The 19,745-nt window shown below is 47.3% G+C and overlaps 10 protein-coding genes and 1 non-coding gene across 11 annotated transcripts; 6 read left to right on the forward strand and 5 right to left on the reverse strand.

Annotated features, from left to right (window-relative positions):
- Positions 1-50: 50 nt before the first annotated feature.
- Positions 51-1,013, forward strand: BDR25DRAFT_359200 (uncharacterized protein; the record flags this gene model as incomplete). Its single annotated transcript, XM_033696059.1, has 5 exons — positions 51-274; positions 314-514; positions 578-647; positions 683-906; positions 938-1,013. 5 exons carry the CDS (start codon positions 51-53, stop codon positions 1,011-1,013), a joined length of 795 nt encoding a protein of 264 aa, XP_033543520.1.
- BDR25DRAFT_t39 lies at positions 968-1,064 on the reverse strand. Its single transcript has one exon. It is a non-coding gene; the product is annotated as a tRNA-Ser (tRNA).
- Positions 1,065-1,292: 228 nt separating this feature from the next.
- BDR25DRAFT_236341 (Metallo-hydrolase/oxidoreductase) lies at positions 1,293-2,228 on the reverse strand (the record flags this gene model as incomplete). The annotated part of the gene is made up of 3 exons (XM_033685543.1): positions 1,293-2,035; positions 2,082-2,094; positions 2,145-2,228. The coding sequence occupies 3 exons, from the start codon at positions 2,226-2,228 to the stop codon at positions 1,293-1,295; spliced, it is 840 nt and encodes a 279-aa protein (XP_033543521.1).
- Positions 2,229-2,372: 144 nt separating this feature from the next.
- Positions 2,373-3,276, forward strand: BDR25DRAFT_336271 (uncharacterized protein). The gene is made up of 3 exons (XM_033693082.1): positions 2,373-2,426; positions 2,476-2,644; positions 2,697-3,276. The coding sequence occupies exons 1-3, from the start codon at positions 2,392-2,394 to the stop codon at positions 3,243-3,245; spliced, it is 753 nt and encodes a 250-aa protein (XP_033543522.1). The 5' UTR covers positions 2,373-2,391; the 3' UTR covers positions 3,246-3,276.
- Positions 3,277-4,925: 1,649 nt separating this feature from the next.
- On the reverse strand, positions 4,926-7,042 carry BDR25DRAFT_345292 (uncharacterized protein). The gene is made up of 3 exons (XM_033694037.1): positions 6,481-7,042; positions 6,353-6,428; positions 4,926-6,293 (listed from the first exon to the last, which is right to left on the reverse strand). The coding sequence occupies exons 1-3, from the start codon at positions 6,665-6,667 to the stop codon at positions 4,985-4,987; spliced, it is 1,572 nt and encodes a 523-aa protein (XP_033543523.1). The 5' UTR covers positions 6,668-7,042; the 3' UTR covers positions 4,926-4,984.
- A 72-nt stretch (positions 7,043-7,114) lies between these two features.
- BDR25DRAFT_305916 (kinase-like protein) lies at positions 7,115-9,508 on the forward strand. The gene is made up of 4 exons (XM_033690519.1): positions 7,115-7,968; positions 8,020-8,497; positions 8,549-9,182; positions 9,246-9,508. Exons 1-4 carry the CDS (start codon positions 7,426-7,428, stop codon positions 9,433-9,435), a joined length of 1,845 nt encoding a protein of 614 aa, XP_033543524.1. The 5' UTR covers positions 7,115-7,425; the 3' UTR covers positions 9,436-9,508.
- Positions 9,509-9,714: 206 nt separating this feature from the next.
- BDR25DRAFT_345294 (uncharacterized protein) lies at positions 9,715-11,968 on the forward strand (the record flags this gene model as incomplete). The annotated part of the gene is made up of 6 exons (XM_033694038.1): positions 9,715-10,116; positions 10,180-10,264; positions 10,314-11,340; positions 11,417-11,590; positions 11,812-11,818; positions 11,862-11,968. The coding sequence occupies exons 1-6, from the start codon at positions 9,921-9,923 to the stop codon at positions 11,966-11,968; spliced, it is 1,596 nt and encodes a 531-aa protein (XP_033543525.1). The 5' UTR covers positions 9,715-9,920.
- A 1,911-nt stretch (positions 11,969-13,879) lies between these two features.
- Positions 13,880-14,617, forward strand: BDR25DRAFT_345295 (HIT-like protein). The gene is made up of 3 exons (XM_033694039.1): positions 13,880-13,973; positions 14,026-14,108; positions 14,165-14,617. The coding sequence occupies exons 1-3, from the start codon at positions 13,940-13,942 to the stop codon at positions 14,456-14,458; spliced, it is 411 nt and encodes a 136-aa protein (XP_033543526.1). The 5' UTR covers positions 13,880-13,939; the 3' UTR covers positions 14,459-14,617.
- BDR25DRAFT_73763 (ClpP/crotonase) lies at positions 14,452-15,516 on the reverse strand (the record flags this gene model as incomplete). The annotated part of the gene is made up of 2 exons (XM_033698974.1): positions 14,452-15,132; positions 15,190-15,516. Coding segments are annotated over 2 exons (898 nt in total), but the record flags the coding sequence as incomplete, so codon positions are not given.
- Positions 15,517-16,004: 488 nt separating this feature from the next.
- BDR25DRAFT_345296 (uncharacterized protein) lies at positions 16,005-17,887 on the forward strand. The gene is made up of 4 exons (XM_033694040.1): positions 16,005-16,315; positions 16,380-16,791; positions 16,904-17,113; positions 17,248-17,887. The coding sequence occupies exons 1-4, from the start codon at positions 16,013-16,015 to the stop codon at positions 17,841-17,843; spliced, it is 1,521 nt and encodes a 506-aa protein (XP_033543528.1). The 5' UTR covers positions 16,005-16,012; the 3' UTR covers positions 17,844-17,887.
- A 319-nt stretch (positions 17,888-18,206) lies between these two features.
- BDR25DRAFT_163487 (uncharacterized protein) lies at positions 18,207-19,236 on the reverse strand (the record flags this gene model as incomplete). The annotated part of the gene is made up of 4 exons (XM_033684067.1): positions 18,207-18,343; positions 18,404-18,471; positions 18,529-18,988; positions 19,044-19,236. Coding segments are annotated over 4 exons (858 nt in total), but the record flags the coding sequence as incomplete, so codon positions are not given.
- Between the last annotated feature and the right edge of the window lie 509 nt (positions 19,237-19,745).

Genomic DNA, 19,745 nt, shown 5'->3' on the forward strand with positions numbered 1-19,745 from the left:
TCGCAGCAAACGCGAGTGACAGCCACCCCAACAAAAGAATGACTCTCATGATGCCTGAGCCTGTCATTGTTTCCAGGCAGGTCGGAGGTGAGAGATATACTCCACTAAGAGACGTGAAGAACTTCAAATCCGTGCAATCATGGCAAGGCAGATTCCGTCTCTTTCAATATGAGCGATCCTTGCCTTTGCCTTTGAGCAGTGGTTTGTCCCTCCAGGGACAACGCTACGGCCTAGTCACATATTTGATATTAAATCTAATCGCTGAAGCGCCTAGGTTGCATTAAGGTTAACGACCGAAGGATCCACACCCCAGAGATGTGAATGCTCCAAGCCCGTTCAGGGAAAGCCGACGTCGGGAGCCTCACCTTGAGGGGTTTGTGATCGTGGCTGAAGGTGGACGGGGATATTGCGGGCATGGATCATCTTTGTTGGAAAAGGTCCGCGAGAAACAGGAACAGGGCCATTTAGCCAATAGAAGTGCTTGGCCACGCGAACGACCCATGATGAGGTCCTTGTGATTGAGCTTCCAGCCCACTGCTTAATATTGCCCTTGCGTGTCAAACTTCTGATCTGACAGCCCGGCGGGATCCTTTCCCGGGTTTGGGGGCCATACTGAGAGTTCTTCATCCTACCAGCAAGCGGGGATCGTGTGCTTTACACTTTGGGGCTATCTTTTGAACAGAAAAACGGTTCACGGCAGATGGAAGTAGGATTCCAATTGTCGCACAGAGGAGTCACCTGGGTTCCACTGCGATACCGAAGGATCGATGTGCCAAAGGGATCCACCCGCGAATACTTGGCAAGGGCACTGGTAAATCTCCCAGAACGGTCTGAGTTCCGACAGTCGTTTTTGATGTGGTGCAAAGGCATAAAAATATATCGTGGTCCAGAATGCGTCAATGTGGCGTAGGGTTTGGGAGTAGACGTCGAGATTCAGGCGAAATGAAAAGCAAAAAGTACGTGGTTACGACGCAGACAAGATTCGAACTTGCGAGGCCGAAGCCATTAGATGACATGAATCATGAAATTCAAGTCTAACCCATTAACCACTCTGGCACTGCGTCATGTTTTGAGCACCTTGCAATCGATGGTTGATCTCGCAGAAACAATGGTAGTTTCCAAAATTTATCGATATATATCTAGAAGCGAAAGGGGCATCATTCCGAGCTAACAATAACTGCCTGTGTTGCGGGTTATTCAGCGACAGTCTCGTGTCAGAGGCAAGAGCGGGGCTGGCCTAATTATTAAGGGCTGGCCTGGAGGGATCATAGTGGCACCATTTGATTGGCTATTTAGAGCGCTGACTTCGGACCTATAGCCCAAGTATCTTTATCCTCATCATAAGTGACCTTTCCTTCCTTCAGAAGCTTCTCCAAGATCTGCAAGATGCCTTTTTCTGCTGGCGCGTACAGATTCTTTGGGTAGTCCTTGTATATGATCTTCACTATATCCATCGCTGTCCAACCCCCATCTCTCTCCTGAGAGAGTACGTCGAGTACCTGCTTTTCTCTCTCCTTCCGATGCTTGATATATTCCAAGACCTTCGCTTGACCGTCTTCTATAACCGGACCATGGCCTGGATACGCGCGACCCTTGAATTGTTTTGACATTCCATCAAGGCTCTTCATGTAGGTACTGTAATCCTCAAAAACTGCCGTACCCTGGCCAAGAATATTGTCGCCCGTGAACATAGCATCTTCCTCTTCTAGAATTAGAGCCATATGATCGGTAGTATGTCCGGGGCAGTGAAATGCCTTCAAGGTGGCTCCATCGGTCTCAAATTTTTGACCATGACTGATGTTTAACCACCCTTCGTTCGGGTCATGCTTGTAGACCTTGGTACCAGAAGCCAGATGTAGTAGGTCTGGGACTCCTCCAATATGATCAGGATGCCAATGCGTCAGAATCGCCTTGTCAACGGCAATCTTATGGTCGCGCAGCACTGATTTCAATGACTCGATCCACTCAGGTTTGCCCTCTCCGGTATCTATCAAGAGGCGGCTTGGTCCCTGACCGACTATGTACGTGTTGGTACCTACGAACGTCAGTGAAGATCGAGCCCCATAAGGGCAGCTGCTGACCTTGAAGCGTAAACTAGAGGGCTATTAGAACTCACAGTTCGCAAACAGTATGACTTCACTGACCTTGCCCGGGTTGCCTCCAAGAACGCGAATAACGCGACTACTCAACTTCTCCACCACCGGTAGAGGCACCAGAGGCTCTACCATTGTCAAATATGTTCTGTGAAATATGAAGTGAGCACGTAATCGCCATGTCGGGTTCATGTTCACTCAGTAGACTTGTCCCGAGGTTCGGAGTTTAGGGTCTCGCTTACCCGAGTAAATCACAGATGGTGTCAACCTCATCAACACCGCAACTGGAAAAGTCGGCATGGCGTCGACTGAGACTGACGACAATGATATGCCGTAAGTTGCGTTTTGTACCGAAAGTTTGAAGATTCGCTGAGTCCGGGAGACAACTGTCGGCAGGAGCGCTGGATGCGTTGAAAGAATTTTACAGCGAACGAGACTCAAGGCAGAAACGATTCGAAGACCTGAAAACTCAAGCCGAAGATGACTTTGGCGGAAATGCAAAGCTATCCATGGAAGCCTTCACGGAAGACTGGAACGCGAGTCAATTCTGGGTACGATCGGTCAAGGGAGAGATGGAACACTATGGCACTCACACATGCGTAGTACAACGATGAGACTGCTACGATTCTCGCTCAACAACTTCTAGATGGTGCTACAAATGAGACCCACATCGCGGTTGTATCAGCCCCGAGTGTCTTCATTCAGTTGAAAAATCTTCTGGCCTCGGAAGACTATAATATTCAACCGAAACTTATACTCCTCGAATACGACGAACGGTTCTCTGTCTTCAAAGAATTCGTACAGTATGACTTCGAGCATCCAATCAAACTCCCGGCGGAATTTAAGAGCTCTTTTGACCGGATAATCTGTGATCCTCCCTTCCTCAGTCAAGACTGTCAAACAAAGGCGGCCCTTACAGCCCGCTGGCTTGCAAAAACCTGGGTTCCAATGGAGTCTCCAAATAAGACAGAATCATTCCATTTGATAGTTTGCACAGGTGAGCGGATGGAGGATCTCATCGAGAAGCTATATGCCAAGGCTGGGGCAAGAACGACTACTTTTGAGGTCAAGCATGCAAAGGGTTTGAGTAACGAGTTCCGGTGTTATGCTAACTTCGAGAGTGGGGCCTGGAAGTGGATAATGAATTCGTGAGTTCGGATGGTTCGATCATGAGAGGGAATGTAAGAATATCTGTGGATTGCCATGATACCCTTTACAACTCCCTCAGATGTCTAAGGGAACAATCGCCAGTTCCAATGCAACCTTTCCTTCTGTTTGAGTATCTAGATATCTAGGTTTGTCATATTTCCTGCATCCTCAGATTAACCTCCACTTTGCAAGCAGTGCACCCAAACTCGGGAGACAAGAAATACTACAAACCGAACTCAATCCCTCCCTACGCGCTGAGAAGCCCACCGCGCCGACAAATATAAGGGGCACTTTGACTTCAAGTAACTCAGACTCTGTGCACAAACCAGTATCTGCAGTGGATCTACACAAGTTGAAAACTATAGCCATTCCTGAACATCTAGTACCCCTTACCTAAAAATTGCATTCACATTGTTGCCTTAAGTCTAATTCATAGAGCTCCCTTTTATATTAGACCACACTTCCTTCCCCACAGCATCGCTATTAAGCTCTTACCCCTCTTAATACTAATAACAGGATCTTATCTAAGTGTAAGCCGGAGGGCTCTACGATGGCCTGAATCACCCTTGGGCTTGGCGTCCATCAATACTATGTAATCATATAGCTCTTCGGACCCTCAGTCTACAATATATGACTCCTCTCATAAATCGTGACCCTGCAAGGCTACACTAAGTCCTAGGACCTCGCTACGATGCTGAGTCATCTCTAACCTTGTGTTTGCTATCGCACGCAGCGTCAAGCAGGCCCGGATCGGTACCTCTAACCGGAACTATTACCAATCACGGCTAGTGAGAAACAGCCACATAATCATTACAGTGGCTGCTATGCCTGTGGCTGTGCGAAGTCTTGACAATCAGGCCGACCTTAGCCACGCCGATCCAACTCAACCTTGGCCATGCCGCCTCCAGTTAACCAACTCTGGCGAAATTCGCCACCTCACAAGGATGTGGCCGGAGCGGGTCGGCCAGCCTCCCTGCGAACGTGATTGAGGTGTTCGTCCGCCTCCCTGAAGACCTAACGATGGCAAATCTTTAAGCTCAAAGGAAGTTCTATTACGAGCTATCTTGTTAGCTAGTGGAGAGTCAGCTGTTAGAGCGAGATGCGCTAAGCCTTAAGGTTGTTAAGGAGATTAGGCGCATCGCACAGGCCCCGAGGCCTGGTAAAGAGGCGGTCATGTGGCAGGTTAATCTGTTGTAGCAACAGATGAAATACTTGCTAGATTAGCTGTATTCAAGGCTCTGGGTAGGCAGGAAGGTCTGGGGTAAGTAGAATAGAAAACGCTACTCTAATTTTTTACTACTATATGCTCTGCTCTAATTATTACTACGTACGCTGCCGCAACTGCTGCTGTATACTCTGCTCTAATTGCTGCTGTATGCGCTTCTTCAATTACTGCCAGCTGCTTTTTCTTTGTTAAGGTTGAGTAAGGCATTCACTCGCGATGCTCACCGTTGCATATTAAAAATGGGCTTATAACTCCACCAAAACACGGCCAATTCTAAGCCATCTTAGTCCCGTTTGGAAGCGCTAGAGCAGCTCTATAGATGGCGAACGGCCCAGTGTTGAATTATTTTAAAAATCGGGCCCATCGAGCCTGCAAAAAATAAATTAGGCTGGTTAGCATAGATATTCCACCGGGCCAACAAGTGGTTAATGGGTCTTGAACACCATCCCAGGCATGCTGTATAATCGAAGCGTTAATCATTAATTATCATGTATACATCAACAATGCCCTTTCATCATTAGGCACCCTGCCCATGTTTCTCCTTAAACCCAACGTTCCAACAATATCGTTGGCCAGGTGAACAATACCTCCTGCGTACCTGGACGCCGACGTAGAGAAGCCCCGTTGCTATCGCTAGGAAACCTAGAACTAGGAAAGATCGAAAAGGGCTCCATATTTGATCGGACGGCGTGATGTTGACAGGCTTCAACGAGAGGTACGTTGCAAGAATGGTTCCTGGTAAGTACCCCATTGTTACCAATGTTATTATCTTGATCGATACCAAGTCCTTCTCCGTCCGACGTGCCAATTCATGCATCTGGTCAGTGCTGTTGTGAGGGTGAGCGGACCTATATTCTAACATTGAAGAAAGGAGGGAGGCCGTGCTTTGTATGCGGCTGAGCAGGCTCTCCGCGTCGCGTTGCCGTAGCGCGAGTTCTGCGTGAGCGTTGGTAGCGCATTCTGAGAATCGAAGGACCTCGTAGTAGGCCATGTCCTTCATCCGCGACGGGAATTCTTCATACTCCATGATTTTTTGGAAGTGCATGACAAGCGCATCATGGACAATACCGGTCTGTTCAAGCATACGAAGGGCTTCTCTCATCTTCATCTCGAATTCGTACAGAGGTACCACGTACTGATTATTGTCTAGTATTGGCATGCCATATCGCGCTCCGCAAGATCCGTAACGAGTCCGATTGCCGTATGGATTACGCTCAGAAATGTCGAGTCTTAACTCTGGACCCATTTCGGAATCGTCAATAATTATGTGGTTTCGGATTTGTTCTAGATCCCGTTCAAGCTGTCCTATATAGTCTCTCCAAGACTCGATGGACCATTCGAAAAACAGTTGATGAATGATCAGCGACGAACGAAAGGAGGTGGTGGGGTCGGCGAAGTCATCCGCTAGCGGAGAGTCAGCTTGAACAGCCATCCGCCGTAACCTATCAAGGAGATTATCGTCGCCTTGAGATATGATCCACAGAGTCTGTCCAGTCTGTACGTCGAATTGGTGGTAGATTGCCGCTTGCCGAATTGACCACTTGTCGACCGACTCGTTGGTTACTGAAGGAGAGTGCAATAGGAAGGCATGACTAATAAATGAACCAGACCTTCCAAGTCTTGGGATAGCCTCTCGGTGGTCATGTAGATCGAGTACTGTGTCGTGTTGTCGGAATCCAGCGAATTCGGTAAGGCCAGGAGAAGGAGCTCCGAAAGGAAAGATGAAGTCTAGAAAGGAAGGCCCTACTTGGTGATGGGTAAGCACATATTGTAGCTGCTCCTTTGAATACCCAAGTCGACTTTTATCATGCCTTCCAAAGAGAAACCTGCCTCAAAGACTTGTTAGCGGGAGTCATGGCCCACCACTGAATGAAGAGACACTTACACAAATCGACATTTGGGGTCTGGGCGATCAAGTGTCAAGTATGCTTTGACATCCTTGATTCTCGCTACTTCGAAGTCTCCAAACCAGTCAGCGTGGGCATGAGGCCCTTAGCGTGAAGAATGTCTTACACATATCACCTGGAAGCATCTCAATGAACTCAATTGGGGTATCCTGGGCATTGAAGGGACGGAGCGTCTGGTCATTGAGCATTTTCGCATATCGAGGGATATTGATAATAGGGTCGCTGATGTTTGTTGGATACTTCTTGAAGTCATCTAATGCGTTGATGAGTCTGTCCTGCTGGTCCCAATTCATGTTGAAAGAGTTTGAAGGTCGCTTGGTACAGATTTAGCAGGTGAACGACGAGATGGGAAGACCCTCAAGAGCCCAACCCCAAATTCAATGAGTTGAGGGTTGAAGCCCGCTAGAGAAGCTCCAGCAACGAGAGGACGAGGTGTCAAACTCTTCGGTGAGGCAGTGCCATATTCAACTACGTGCCGACACACGAAACATGCGAGTCCCCAGGCGAGAAGAAAAACGCCTTGAGAGAAGCTTTAGAAGGCCTCAGGGTGCCAGCATTGTCTGCTTTGAGACGCTGGAAGCTCCTCGGGAGGTGCAATAGTAGCCAGTTAGTGGAGTTGGGTGGGGTGGGTGGATAGACAGCTCATCGGTGTAGAAATCTGCCTACATGCCAAGGCCGGCCAGCTGGCTGGTCGCTGGCGTGCACATCCCTGAACCGTTTTTCTCTCGCGGGCTGTATTCGCCAAACCAAGGCAGGCACTGCCCCAAACCTCTGTGCAAGCAAATCTTCGCCGCTTTTGCGGCGTATTTGCCTACCCAACTGCCGTCATGGATGTACCGTGGCATCGTTCATGTGACACTTCGCTTCTACGGAATCTGCCTGCTCACGCCTCACATGGCAAACCTATGCTGAACCACTCCGAGTCAATCCTTCGGACTGTAGTGCTTCACTTCATTATACCTTCAGCCTTGTCTTCTGCTCTCCTTCACACACTCTGCTTCTACACAAGTCATTTTCATATGCAACCCGAGACATGCGATAGATCTACAAAATGACCTCTTCCGAGTCGCCGATGGAACATTTCCGATGCGCTCTGGATACCATGAAGAAATTTGGAACTGACGGCAATGGTGAAGTCATGAGATATGTCCCATACGGGGATTTAAAGCATTACTGGTCCTCGGAGCGAATAAATTCAGTTCTCCAATCTTGCACCCTTCCGACGTCGATGGTAGACGACATTTACCAACGCTTCCTACGAATCTTCTCAATCCTTGTGTTTATCGATCGGCCGCAGTACCTTAAAGTGTTCAGAAGAAGAGGAATCAATGATGAGAATTTACCCTTTTCGGGGCATTGGCCGTACAGGACAAATGAGGGGGATGATTTCCAGCTGGCATTGAGGGATATTTACCAAAATCAATGGACCTTCTGTCCAATTGAGTTTGGTCAAAAGATTATGTACAAGAGGAAGCTTGAGACTTGTCAGATTCTTCCGTTCGTGCGTGAACAGAATCTCGGCGCTGGTGGCTTCGCGGAATGTTACAAAGTTAGGATTCATAGTTCTCACAGTATTTTCCAGGAACCAGTCCAGGCAAGTATTATTCCTCATGTGAACATATACAGACTAAAACTTGAAATGTAGGAAGAAGTATTTGCCGTAAAGGAATTTCCTCGCGCCACCCGACACAACTTCGACGCCGAGCTTGAAGCCCTTGCTGCACTTAGCAGAAGGCCATCACAACACATCGTTCAGTGCGTGGGCTCATACGTTCAGGGCAACAAGTACCATCTGGTTCTAGAATATGCGAATCACGGATCGCTCAAGGAATACCTACAAAGCTCAAGCCCGCCATGCTCTGCTCTTGGCTTGCAACGTTTTTGGAACAATGCGATGGGCCTTCTCCAAGGATTACGTCAAATTCATAACACGTCCTTGTGCGACACAAAGACGGGTTCAATGGTAGGCATTCATGCAGACATCACTCCTCAAAATATCTTAGTTTTTGGAAACAACGAGGAGCCATCCTACGACGTGACGTTCAAAATCAGTGACTTCAGGATGTCTTCGATAAAGTCGTCAGTCGGCAACAACACACCAGTAGTGGGCACGGACACCTACGGTGAGTTAACCTATGCTCTCCCAACAGATATTCGATCCTTACGTTCTATAGCCGCTCCAGAATACTCTTCGGCGCACATTGACGGAAGAAGAGAGCGACCCTATGATATCTGGTCTCTTGGGTGCATCTATATGGAGTTGATCGTTTGGCTTACAAGTGGGAGTGATGGCTTGAAAGGTTTCCGTGATCGAAGGGCCAAAGAACTATCTATACGGGAAGAGTGGGAGCCAGCATTTCACAATGGTACAGCCCCACTGAACGAAGTTTTGTTGATGTATGAACACGCTAGATCTCGGCTAAAGCCATACGACGACTGGTCAGGAATAGTACTAGATTTGGTCGAAAAACACATGCTAGTAAGCAGCAAGAACGAGAGACTTGGTGCCAGGGATATACATCGCCTGTGGAAAGAGAGCGTTGAAACGCCCACTCATCAGCCCCCTGTGGTAAACTCGATCGATTTGCTACAATTATCGACCTGTTCGACATCTTCCACGATTTTCGACAGTAGGCAAGTATGGAGTACAAACGAGTCGGCCAGAAATGTTGCTGAGGGAGAACTTCGTTGTATGGATCAAAGCAGCTTGGTCGAACTTGAAGCAGTTCCCGATTTGGCTTTTCGTGGCCAGGAGCTCATGGGTACGTACAGAAAGGGAAACCTAGAAAGGCACAGGAACAGGAAACAGTATGTCACAATGCATTCAGAGTTTTAAGCGTACTTGGCCGCTAACCACTCGTAAACATCTAGTGAAATACTAGAAGCCTACGGCAGAAGATATTCTCCATTTAGCACATCTGCTGCGAAGCGGAATCCTTTAGATTCCCTAGGTCTAGGAATACAGAGCTCCAGCTATCAAAAGAGGATAGGAGGAAATGAGCGTCACCCACACTATACACCGGACGCGGCACAGAGCTCTGATACGACAATATCGATCTAGAATGCTCAGCGTCAGAGCCGACATGGCTTAATTCAACTCTCGAACGTTTGAGTTGACTCGCTGCCCAACTAGCACTAAGATAGAAAATATTTAGTATTTGATCAGGTGACCGGGCTACATACACGTGACCTAAAATGTTTTCGGAATAATAATAATCCGAGCCCATCCCTGTACTTCTAAGAGGGGTACCTCACACAACCGGTGAAGCAAGGCCTTGCATCTCGATTCCCTTGTTTCGGGCTTACACGAGGCAGACACCGCTGCATGGCTCCCACAAACACCTGGCCTCAGGCCATTGGTCTCCTTCAAAGTTGCTCAGCCTTGAAGCAAAATGGCAAAGAGGGGGCAAAAAGGGGACAGCGTCGCAGTGGTGGCTCCGTTTCGTCGGTTTCCAGTGCGATTTCATATTCCTAGATACTTTCGTATCTGATCCTCATAAGGGTGTTTTCATTTGAATCCTCCACTAGCTGATATTATTGGACTCAATGGCTTCAGATTTTTCTTCCCAGTTTCGGCAAAGTTGTCAGAGACACTCATATTACCCGAACAACTTGCTTCAAGTCACTCAAGAGGCCTATACGCGGAATGGCATTTTTCAAAAACCTCGCGTTGGAGTTGAGGGAAAACAGGGCTTCTTCGCGAAAGAGGCGGCATCGACCAAAATCTCAAGGGCGGGTATAGGTAACGTATTTCTATATATACAATACCGGAGATAACCCATACAGAGGTTCTAATCCTTTGCAGGTGTCTTGCCGGTCGTTTGGACGAGTCTAGATGAGCTGAAGCATGGGTTGAATGAAGCACAGCGGGAACCAACAGTTCAATATGTGTATGTATAATGACGAGCCCTAGGAAACTCCTATTTACCATTTTGGCAGGTTTATTCGAGCAGACCATGCGAAACGGCTACTTTGTTGTTCTATCGAGATGTTCACATACTTGATGAGTTTCTATCAAGTACCACCCGCCATGCTCGACTTAATGTCCATTTTCAAGCACTCGGAGGTAAGTCTAGATCGCCATTTCACCGGTTTTGTCGGCGAATACACCTATTCTCCTGATCGGCGAGATTCTATAATACCCATATCTCAACTTGGGCGCTCCGGGTGCTACCTGAAACAATGTTATCAATTAAGATTCCTTGAAAAGGTGCATTATCAGCCCCTTTCTTGGAGAGCCCATCAAGTGGTAGTCCACCATTCTTTCGATATTCTAAATGGTCAGGCACTCTGGATTACCTTGGAGGGTAACGTTTCGTTGGATGAACGAATAAGAGCGATGCTCTCACAGTGCAGTTCAGCCCGGAATTACACGCAGGCCTTTGAGCTCACACTCTCTACTCACTTAATGCTATGCCAATGGTGTATTGAAAACTGGCAAGAATTCATTGAGGGCATTGAGATTGAGCTCTGTCAATTCAAGGCGACAGTTCAGAGCGTAGAGCCTGGGAGCACTCCAGCTTCACGCGATCGAAGCCATGGCACTTACTCGACAGCGACTTCTTCGCCCGGGCCACCCATTCAGTCGTTTGCTAATGCGACAAGAATTGATAGAGATCAGTTTCCCGCGCTCCTTCAAACACATGATTCAGATCTTGACTCTTCCATATCGCTTGACCATCTCGATCCGAGGGACACGTATGACATAGCCGATATCCAAAAACTGTATAAGGCTAAGGACCGGTTGACCGAAGCACTATTAATGGCTAAGTTGAACTCCTCTGTTCTCAGTCAATTAGGAGGATATTACGCAGGTCTGCATTTGAAGGTTGCGTCTCGTTTCGCTGGAAACAAATCTGACTTAGAAGACTTCACCGAGAAAATGGGTGCTTTCAAGAACAGAATGGAAGTCTGCCAAGCACAGCTTGAGGATCTGCTCTCCATTCAACGAGACATTAAGGCGCAGGTAAGTTCCGCATCCTAGCTGCCTCAAATGCTCCCCATGGCTTCAGAGCCGTCCTCTAACATCAGATCTCCGACAGATGGATGACATAGCCGACTTTCGAAGTCTCCAGATGAACAAATTCTTCGCCATGGAATCAAGGAAGTCTGCCGATCGGATGGAAAAATTAACTCTCGAGGCCACTCGGGAGGCTTCGTCCATGCACATTATCACCATCGTCACGCTTATATTTCTTCCAGCTACTTTTACCGCGGTAAGATGATTCTTTCCCTTTTCTCATTCGAAGTTACTAACATGTTTCGTGTTCGAACTCAGAGTTTCATGCAAAGTGGTGTTTTTCAATGGAAGTCTGCTGATACACAAACTCACCAATGGTTGTTCAAGAGCAGCGTATTCCTCTTATTTTTCGCTATTTGCTCGATAATGACGGTAGGCTGCTTCTTGTTGCGGTGGGGGATGCTGTATGCTAAACAGAGGCGGCGTAAGTAGTTGAAATAGAAGCGCCGCTACACAGATCCTCAAAGGCCATACTAGCTCCGTCAACGCTGTCGCGTTCTTACTAGACAGTATGCTAGTAGCATTGTCCTTAGTGGCAGAACGGTCCCGCCGTGGAACGCAGCCAACCGCCTGAAAATAAAAGTCGCACACCCAAATTTCCTTAACAATCACACCCCTACAAATTTGTATGACGACGCGATAATTTAGCTAAAACGCATATAGTTGCTATACATAGAGACATGGTCTGCCTAATTAGGTAGTTATAAGGCTTATTTTTTGGTATTTTAAAGAGGCCCTCGGCGTTGCTGTATTAATACAGCTTAACAATGTGAAACGTCTTCTTCAAGCAAACTATTTTGCGCGCCCTATAGCAGCTCTAACCTTTTCTTTTATTAGCATATTATAGGTTGTAGGAGTCTATAGACCTGCTATATTAATTCTATGTATATAAAAGTGTTTATAAGGGTACTGTTATAGGTACTTAGTTGTGTAGGTATTACAGTTGTGTTTTTAGTGTGAGGCCTTTACTTTCAGGCTGGTGGCAGCGACAGGGTGTTGCTACATACACGTTTAAGAATTACTCCACTTCTACCTTCGCATTATCTGAAGCCAGTCTATACCTTCGCACTATCTAAGGCTGACTTATAATTAATAGTACCGTAGAGGCTCTTAAATCAAACCACAATAGCACCCTTTCCATAGAGGAAAATTGAATTACCTTTTAAAATTTTAAGCTCCTTTGGCTCCCTCTAGAGTATTAGCCTTTCTGCTTAGCATATTAAAATAACCTCATCGCACCTAGTCTTTCTTCTAATATGGTAAAAGTTATAGAAATTAATATTCGCTAGGATATTTTAACGTCATAGATTAAGCTGTTATATTCTTACTATGCCTACAACCAATTATTTATTATTTTTCTTTGTGTCTTAATTTCGTAGAGGGATCCAGAGGTAAGCTTAAATATACAGTTAGGGAATTTGCTACTAGACAGAGCGAAGCTTCTAGAATCTAAATTGATGACAAGATGGCTAGTCGCAGAACTAACTTTAAGCTTAAAGATTTGCTACAGCTAGGTCTCAAAGGAAGCGGGCGAATACCTCAATCACGCTAGCAGGGAGGCCGGCCTACACGCTCCGGCCACACCCTTGTGAGACGGCGAATCTGTTGGTCTTTTCAGAGAGTTGAGTTGTTGACCAGAGGCATTATCAAGGTTCCATTGGGATCGCAAGGCTGCGGGGCTGAGGTTGGTCCGCTTGCTAGGACACCGCACAGCTACAGGCCTATAGCCACTACAAGTAAATTACACTATGATGATTCATAATGTGTGACGGGATTGTTTTTGTTATTACGCTAGCTAGAATTGGTGATCGCTTTGATTAGAGGTACTGACCCGCGTGGCGACCTCATGAATTTGCTTCACGCAGCAGACATAAAGCTGATAATGAAATCCTAGCATCGTATTAAAGCTCTAAGGATTAGATGAGGCCCTTTTATAAGTATCAGAAGTAGTGAAAGCTTAACAGTGGTGCTGTAAGGAAGGAACCTCTATGATGCTATAGAAGGAGGCTCTTTGTAAACTAGGCAAAGACTAATGTAAATATAATTTTCTAGATTAGAATGGTTTTGAATATTTAGGAGCGGCTATGGCATATAACTTATACAGAAATATAGCAAACGTTGACGTGTGCAGAGAGTCTGAGTTGGTTAAAGTCAAAGTGTAAGGGCGGGGCTCTGTACCACTGCGCCAATACAACCAAAAGGTGCGAATAATCAACCAACAGTTGATCTGCATACAGAATAGTATATATACCTGTCGCGCGTAAGGACCGTCGTACAAGGCGTTTCCGGCCTTAGGGTACATTATCCTTTGTAAGGGCTAGCGGCCTTACACAAAGTACCTACCATTTTTCTCGGCACGGCGGGTTTCCGTTAGCTCGAGTAAGTATGTATCGCAATGTGGCGGCCGTGGCTTAACATCACGTGCTCATTCTCCCCGCACCTTGGGAGGTCAGTTCCTGTGGCTGCCATTGGACCCCACTCCTCCAGCGACTGTCAGGCTCTTGAAGTCGGAACATCACGTCAAAGGTTACATCTGATCACCACAATGGCTGCCTGCATCTTCTGCAAGATTATCCGGGGTCAGTACTTCCTAAATTTAGTCTTGCTCTTCCTGCTAACACTGCTTCCAAGGCGAAATCCCCTCAATGAAGATCTTCGAGAGCGAGAAAACCTTAGCTTTTCTAGACATTGGACCTCTGAGTAGAGGACATTCGGTACCATGCTATCTCCCTAATCGCTAGAATTGGCACTAGCTGATGTTCTGGTTCAGCTCGTCATCCCAAAATTCCACGGCGCGAAACTCCACGATATTCCCGACGACCAGCTGTCAGAAGTGCTCTCCGTTGCGAAGAAGATTGCCATTGCACAGGGGGTCGAGGATTACAATATTCTGCAGAACAATGGAAGGATTGCACACCAGGTTGTCGATCATGTGCATTTTCATATGATTCCGAAGCCTAATGAAACTGAGGGTTTAGGAATTGGGTGGCCGACGAAGGAAGCGGATAAGGGTGATTTAACGAAGTTGCTGGAGGAGATCAAGTCAAAAATGTCGAAGATGTGAGGTGGGATTGTGCAAGGTGTAAATACTCCAATTGAAAATGGGAGAATTTTGGCCATTTATATGTTACATTTTCGAGGTTCAGTATTGTTTTCTTCATTTCCTTTCATTTCCCTTTGAACACGGGTTTCCTCTTCTCCTTGAAGGCGAGCAATGCCTCATCGCGATCCTTAGTCTTCACTACAACATCATACGCCGCATTTTCGGCTTTCTCACCCAACGCACAACCCTCAACAGCTTTCAGTGCAGCCTTGATGGCAATAGGCCCACCCTCACAGATATCTCTCGCAAGCTTCACAGCCTCATCTAAAACCTTTGTTCGCGCAGCACCTGCCTGCTGTGCTTCCTCTGGTGTGATTTCTACCAGTCTATCACATATGCCCAGAAAGTATGCCTCGGGAGCGCCAACTTTCCGCCCTGTCAGTATCAAGTCTCGAGCTCGTGACAATCCGATCAGCGCTGGGAGTCTGTAAGTTCCCCCAGCTCCTGGTATAATCGCAAGCCTTGTCTCTGGTAGCGCAACGGTTGTAGTGGACGCAAAGATACGCATGTGTGTGGCTAAAGCTAGTTCAAGACCGCCGCCGAACGCAGGTGCCGCAAGTGCTGATATCGTAGGGATTGGGAGGGCTGATAGGGAGGCAAGGGTACCGCGGAGAGTAGAGAGGAAATTATTTGTGCTATATGCAGCAATTTACCCTTGTACACATAGGTTATCTGGGAATTCGTAAACTTACTCTTCTTGAGTAAACCCCGCCCTCTCCTTCAAATCTGCGCCAGCACAGAAGCTGGAATCTACATTGCTAGCTAATATTAAAGCTCTTGTAGCGCTTGCGTCGCCTTCGTGGTGGATGCTATTCACCTGGTGACTGAGCTCGGCGAGTAATTGCCTGGATATAGCATTGCGCGAAGCAGGACGGTTGAGGGAAAGGATTCGGATGTTGCCACAATGAGGCGCAGGCACATTAGCGACAGTAATCACGGGCGAAGGGATAGTAGAATATGCATAGTGCTGGATTTTTCTGACAGAGAATCCTGAATAGGACCGTATAAGGAGAGGCATGGTGAATTGTCAGAGTATTGCAGAAGCTCGGTGAACTACGGTTAATCACGGGAAGGTTCGCCAAAAGGGACACTTTGCCCTGTTCAGCTTGGCGGGAAGCTATGACCATTCTGATAGCCTCTTGCTCTAGGGTTCTAGCCTCTAGCAACAAAATGCCACTTGACCTCGACACTGAGCCTCCAAACCTCACCCGCTAATCCAACCAGTCTTTAAATCGTTTTCCAAAACCCTTTATTCTATATTTTGCAATTGTCGTCAAGTCAAGCGCCGCACAGTGTGACCCAAGGTAAGGCTAGGCAGAGACACGAGCATTTTCGGTCACTAAAGCTGGAAATCATTTTGCTAACCCAAGAGGTACGATGAAGAACAAGGTCTGTCATAATTTTGGCAAACCCATTCCTTCTCCTTTTTTATCTTCCTTTGGCCTCCCATCGGCTATGCAAAGCCGAAGCCAACTGTCTCGCTCCTCCTCACTGACATTGAGATTCTAGTGAAGAATGTCATCTCCGAAGGTAGTAGAGTATACCTCCCCGAAACTAGATACTCTACCTTCAGAACTTCGGAGGCTGATTGTGTCTCATCTGGCCCCTTCCACGAAGATCTACGCCAAAGGATGCAAAAAACACTTGAAGAACGCCAACCTTGCCCACTCTTGCCTGCGAGAATGGGTGCCAGAATTTCTCTTCCGCGATATGGTTCTGCCACATGTGCTTGTGGGAATGTCATTCCAACTTCAACGCTTTGCAGTTGATCCAGCCGCTGCCAAACTTCTCAAGCATGTGAAGACCATTGGGGTCAAGGTATTTTTCAATCTGCCTATTAGGTACCCTAGTTCTTGAATTCCTTTATTTTTGACGCTACCAGGTTCCGCCTGCAATTCGCTGGGAAATCAATTCCTCCGATCCCTTTAATTATATCGATGACATTACCAGCCAACGACTCAAACGTAAATTCAATATCTCAGACCCAGCGCTGTTCACCAAAGAGCAACGTCAGTACTGCTCGGATTATCACCAAGCAATGGTCGAACCCTTCACGGACAGCCGCCGCTGGCTGCAACTACTCTCCTATGCCCGGCACTTGTTCCCACGAATCTTTGGCTATTTCCTAAACCTCGAGACCATTAGTGTTGGGATTTGCGGGCGTACCGAGCATCCTGCTTCCACTTACACCAATCTCTTTGTCACACAGTATGGTGAAGGTGTGATTAACGACGTTCACCCACTGTATGTGGAAGATCCGAATGCGAACCTGGCCTGGGCTAGTGCCGTCGTGTGTACGTAGCCCTTTTGACTAACCTCGACACGTGTTTCTATGGGTATTCAATAGTTCCTATGTCTTTCAGAGCAACATTCCTGGCTCAATGCTGACAGTACCTTGATGCATAGTGCAAAGCGCTCCACCCTCTGTCAAAGCTCTCCATTTATCAATGGCAAATCTCGACAATCTCAATTCGTTTGCTACCGTCAACCGACTGCTAAGCATTTGCTATAAGAACGCAAAGACCCTAAACAGACGGCCTACAAAGGCTATCACTAGTCTCACCTTAGATCTTCGTGGAATTGAAGGAGTCCATGGCCATCGAGACTGGAACGGAGGTATGTGAAGTCCCTCTTTCATCTAAGTGATCCTACCTATCCTACGCGTTACTTTATCTACATCCTCTTTACTCAATTGATGCTGCCAATCAATGTCCTCTTCAATGCAGACGCCAATCTTACCGATCCCTTAGACACAGGAACCGCAGGCATGGTGCGATACTGGAAGCATGCTTTAGGTTCCTTGCCTAGCCTAGCAACACTAGACCTTCGCGCAGACAACTTAGATCACGACCTCAACTTCTCTGGTCTCGATGACACCGATAATAAAGGCTGTATCCTTGAATGGCTCTTCGCGGGGTTGCCTCTCAGCAACCTCAAGACCTTGTCTGTGCGCTATTTCCTCCTCCATGAAGAAACGATTCCTAAGATATATGATGGATGGCCAATTCTCAAGACCCTCCATCTGGAAGAGGTCCGACTCATGTCAATCGAGGAGCCGGAGGGTGAGTCGCGCCCAGAGCATCTTAGAATCATCCAGGGATTCGCTTGGCTTGAATTGTGCAGGTGGCTTGAGGGAACCAGGCCAACGATCGATATCGAGCTCAACCGTCCGGTGTCTAACATCAACAATTTCAAAGATTGGGTGTTGCATAAAAATGTTATCGAGAAGTTATCATCGCTCCCCAATGTCAAGATGTTGAAGACGAGCGGCGACTACAAAGCTTGTGTATCTCTGCCGCGAGATAAACTTGAGGATTCCACGAGACGGGGCGAAGGAGTCAGCTAAGTTGGGTTTGAGTGGCCGAAAGTGGCGCCTCAAATGAATGGTTTGAAAGGGTATCTTAATTACACTACCTGGTGTCATACTCTACACAGCTCTTCCTACTGCGTGATCATGGTCTTCATCCACTTCGTACCACGACTCATTCATACTTGGAGCCTCTACATCCGTCGCTCTAGTCTTCGTGACTACTATTTTTATTCTTCCTTGTTCTTTCATATCTATATCCCACACTTCATCAGCCCCATCGCGACCGGCATGGAGTTTTGTGAACCCAGTATGAGACGATTTCATTGTGTCCATTTGAATAGCACTATGTGCCGCTGTCGATTTCGTGGTCTTCCCACTGGTCTTTCCCAGTACCGAGCGTGTGCGTGTAACGAGAGAGTCCAAATGCAGGGCTTTCGCGGCCATTCTAAATAATGGCTTGAAACTTAGCGCACAAGCAGCAAGGAGGTACATTCCTGGCTCAATAATGGTCCAGTTCACTAGTTCTGTGTGGGTGACTGCAGGGGATGGTCAGTACAAATGCTAGGCGTATCCGTCAAGGTCTTGAAGAGACTTACAAGTGACATCAACCAAAGGGTCAGTAGTGGCGAATACAACGGTCCGAATTATAGAGGCAATGATACCACTTGAAACGATCAGCCATGTCTGAACCTCGATTTGCTTGGCCGAGAGAGCGACTTACACGCTGCCCGTGAGGAAGATAAGCAGGAGCCCTATCTTGCGACCAATCGAAACCTTCAAATCCATAACCGTCCGGATTGGTAAGATCAAGACCGCCACGTCGGTGACAATGTTCGGGACACTGCTACTCTGTGAAAATACGTATATGTTGAAACACCGGCCTCCAGGGATCGTCTTGTCCCAATTGAAAGCAAAGGGTGTGCATTGGAAACATGCAGCTACGGTGTATGATATCCATGTTGCGATGATGATGTAAATGAGTGCCCAGGTTGCCATTCTAGCCCATTTGTTTGTGAAGACTCGGAGGTAGAGTAGGACGACAACAAGTTTTGGGAATGCGACGGCGGGTAGATGCAGCATTTCGTTGACCATGATACCCTTGTAGTGTTCATTAATTCTTGCGGGGTCCGTCATTTCGACGTACGCCATGTGTCGACCTGTGCTTGCCTTCCTGACCATTACTACCCGCAACTTTAGTGAGGTTGAATTACCTAAGAGGCATAATCTCTCACTTACCGATTCCGGTAATGCATAGTCCCAATTCTGCTATATATGCAAAAGGAATGATAACATCTTCAACCCCGAACTTCGTCTGCGTCAAATGTCGAGCGTAATAGCGGAGTCCAACAAAAAGTGTAGAAAAAATAACCATCAACGACGCAGTTGCTATTATTGTAGGCCCAATATCCTCAGCTAGATACTGGGGGGAAAGCGAGGGTGGGGGAGTGGGAGCAGACATTCTGCAAACGAGTGATAGCTACCAGCGCCACATTAGGGGAGACAAACAAGAGCACTCGACACTCCATGTGGAGCGACCGGGCGAAGTACAAATACCAAAGACCTCTCGGGAGGATTCAAGCATATCGATGGGACAGGGCCATCCGTGCTTTTTGCGCAGGATATTGCAGCCCTACAACACCAGAAATTTGTACTGAGGGGAATTGGGGATGAGCAGGTAGCGCATTGAAAATTTTAGGGAAACAGGGGTGTGTTTGTCCTGAAACGAGAGGAGATCTCTTTAAAGGATGCGTAAGCGAGTACGTTCCCAGTATTCAGACTGATCTTGTATCACTGACTCCCTCGCGAGAAGTTTTCTGCAGGGTACGTCCTGGGGATGGGTGTGTTGGTATCTATCAGTACCGCGCGCCGGCCCGTGTTCATCGTGAAAGAAAAACGTCAACCCTTTGCATGCGGCGTCTGTAACACTATACCTCGCGA

The sequence above is a fragment of the Lindgomyces ingoldianus genome (assembly GCF_010093535.1).
Source record: "Lindgomyces ingoldianus strain ATCC 200398 unplaced genomic scaffold BDR25scaffold_32, whole genome shotgun sequence".
In the NCBI taxonomy this organism is placed as follows: domain Eukaryota; kingdom Fungi; phylum Ascomycota; class Dothideomycetes; order Pleosporales; family Lindgomycetaceae; genus Lindgomyces; species Lindgomyces ingoldianus.

Excerpts from the sequence above, each read along its gene's own strand:
- BDR25DRAFT_345292 (XM_033694037.1), bottom strand. The coding sequence starts at position 6,667 with ATGAATTGGGACCAGCAGGACAGACTCATCAACGCATTAGATGACTTC. Across the intron at positions 6,429-6,480 it reads GATGCTTCCAGGTGATATGT|ACTTCGAAGTAGCGAGAATC; the intron begins GTAAGACATTCT and ends ACTGGTTTGGAG. Across the intron at positions 6,294-6,352 it reads GACCCCAAATGTCGATTTGT|GTTTCTCTTTGGAAGGCATG; the intron begins GTAAGTGTCTCT and ends TCTTTGAGGCAG.
- BDR25DRAFT_336271 (XM_033693082.1), top strand. The coding sequence starts at position 2,392 with ATGGCGTCGACTGAGACTGACGACAATGATATGCC. Across the intron at positions 2,427-2,475 it reads ACTGACGACAATGATATGCC|ACAACTGTCGGCAGGAGCGC; the intron begins GTAAGTTGCGTT and ends TGAGTCCGGGAG. Across the intron at positions 2,645-2,696 it reads GGAACGCGAGTCAATTCTGG|TACAACGATGAGACTGCTAC; the intron begins GTACGATCGGTC and ends ACACATGCGTAG.
- BDR25DRAFT_345295 (XM_033694039.1), top strand. The coding sequence starts at position 13,940 with ATGGCTGCCTGCATCTTCTGCAAGATTATCCGGG. Across the intron at positions 13,974-14,025 it reads CTTCTGCAAGATTATCCGGG|GCGAAATCCCCTCAATGAAG; the intron begins GTCAGTACTTCC and ends ACTGCTTCCAAG. Across the intron at positions 14,109-14,164 it reads CTCTGAGTAGAGGACATTCG|CTCGTCATCCCAAAATTCCA; the intron begins GTACCATGCTAT and ends GTTCTGGTTCAG.
- BDR25DRAFT_305916 (XM_033690519.1), top strand. The coding sequence starts at position 7,426 with ATGACCTCTTCCGAGTCGCCGATGGAACATTTCCGATGCGCTCTGGAT. Across the intron at positions 8,498-8,548 it reads AGTGGGCACGGACACCTACG|CCGCTCCAGAATACTCTTCG; the intron begins GTGAGTTAACCT and ends TACGTTCTATAG. Across the intron at positions 9,183-9,245 it reads AGGCACAGGAACAGGAAACA|TGAAATACTAGAAGCCTACG; the intron begins GTATGTCACAAT and ends GTAAACATCTAG.
- BDR25DRAFT_345296 (XM_033694040.1), top strand. The coding sequence starts at position 16,013 with ATGTCATCTCCGAAGGTAGTAGAGTATACCTCCCCGAAACTAGATACT. Across the intron at positions 16,316-16,379 it reads TGAAGACCATTGGGGTCAAG|GTTCCGCCTGCAATTCGCTG; the intron begins GTATTTTTCAAT and ends TGACGCTACCAG. Across the intron at positions 17,114-17,247 it reads CCATCGAGACTGGAACGGAG|ACACAGGAACCGCAGGCATG; the intron begins GTATGTGAAGTC and ends CCGATCCCTTAG.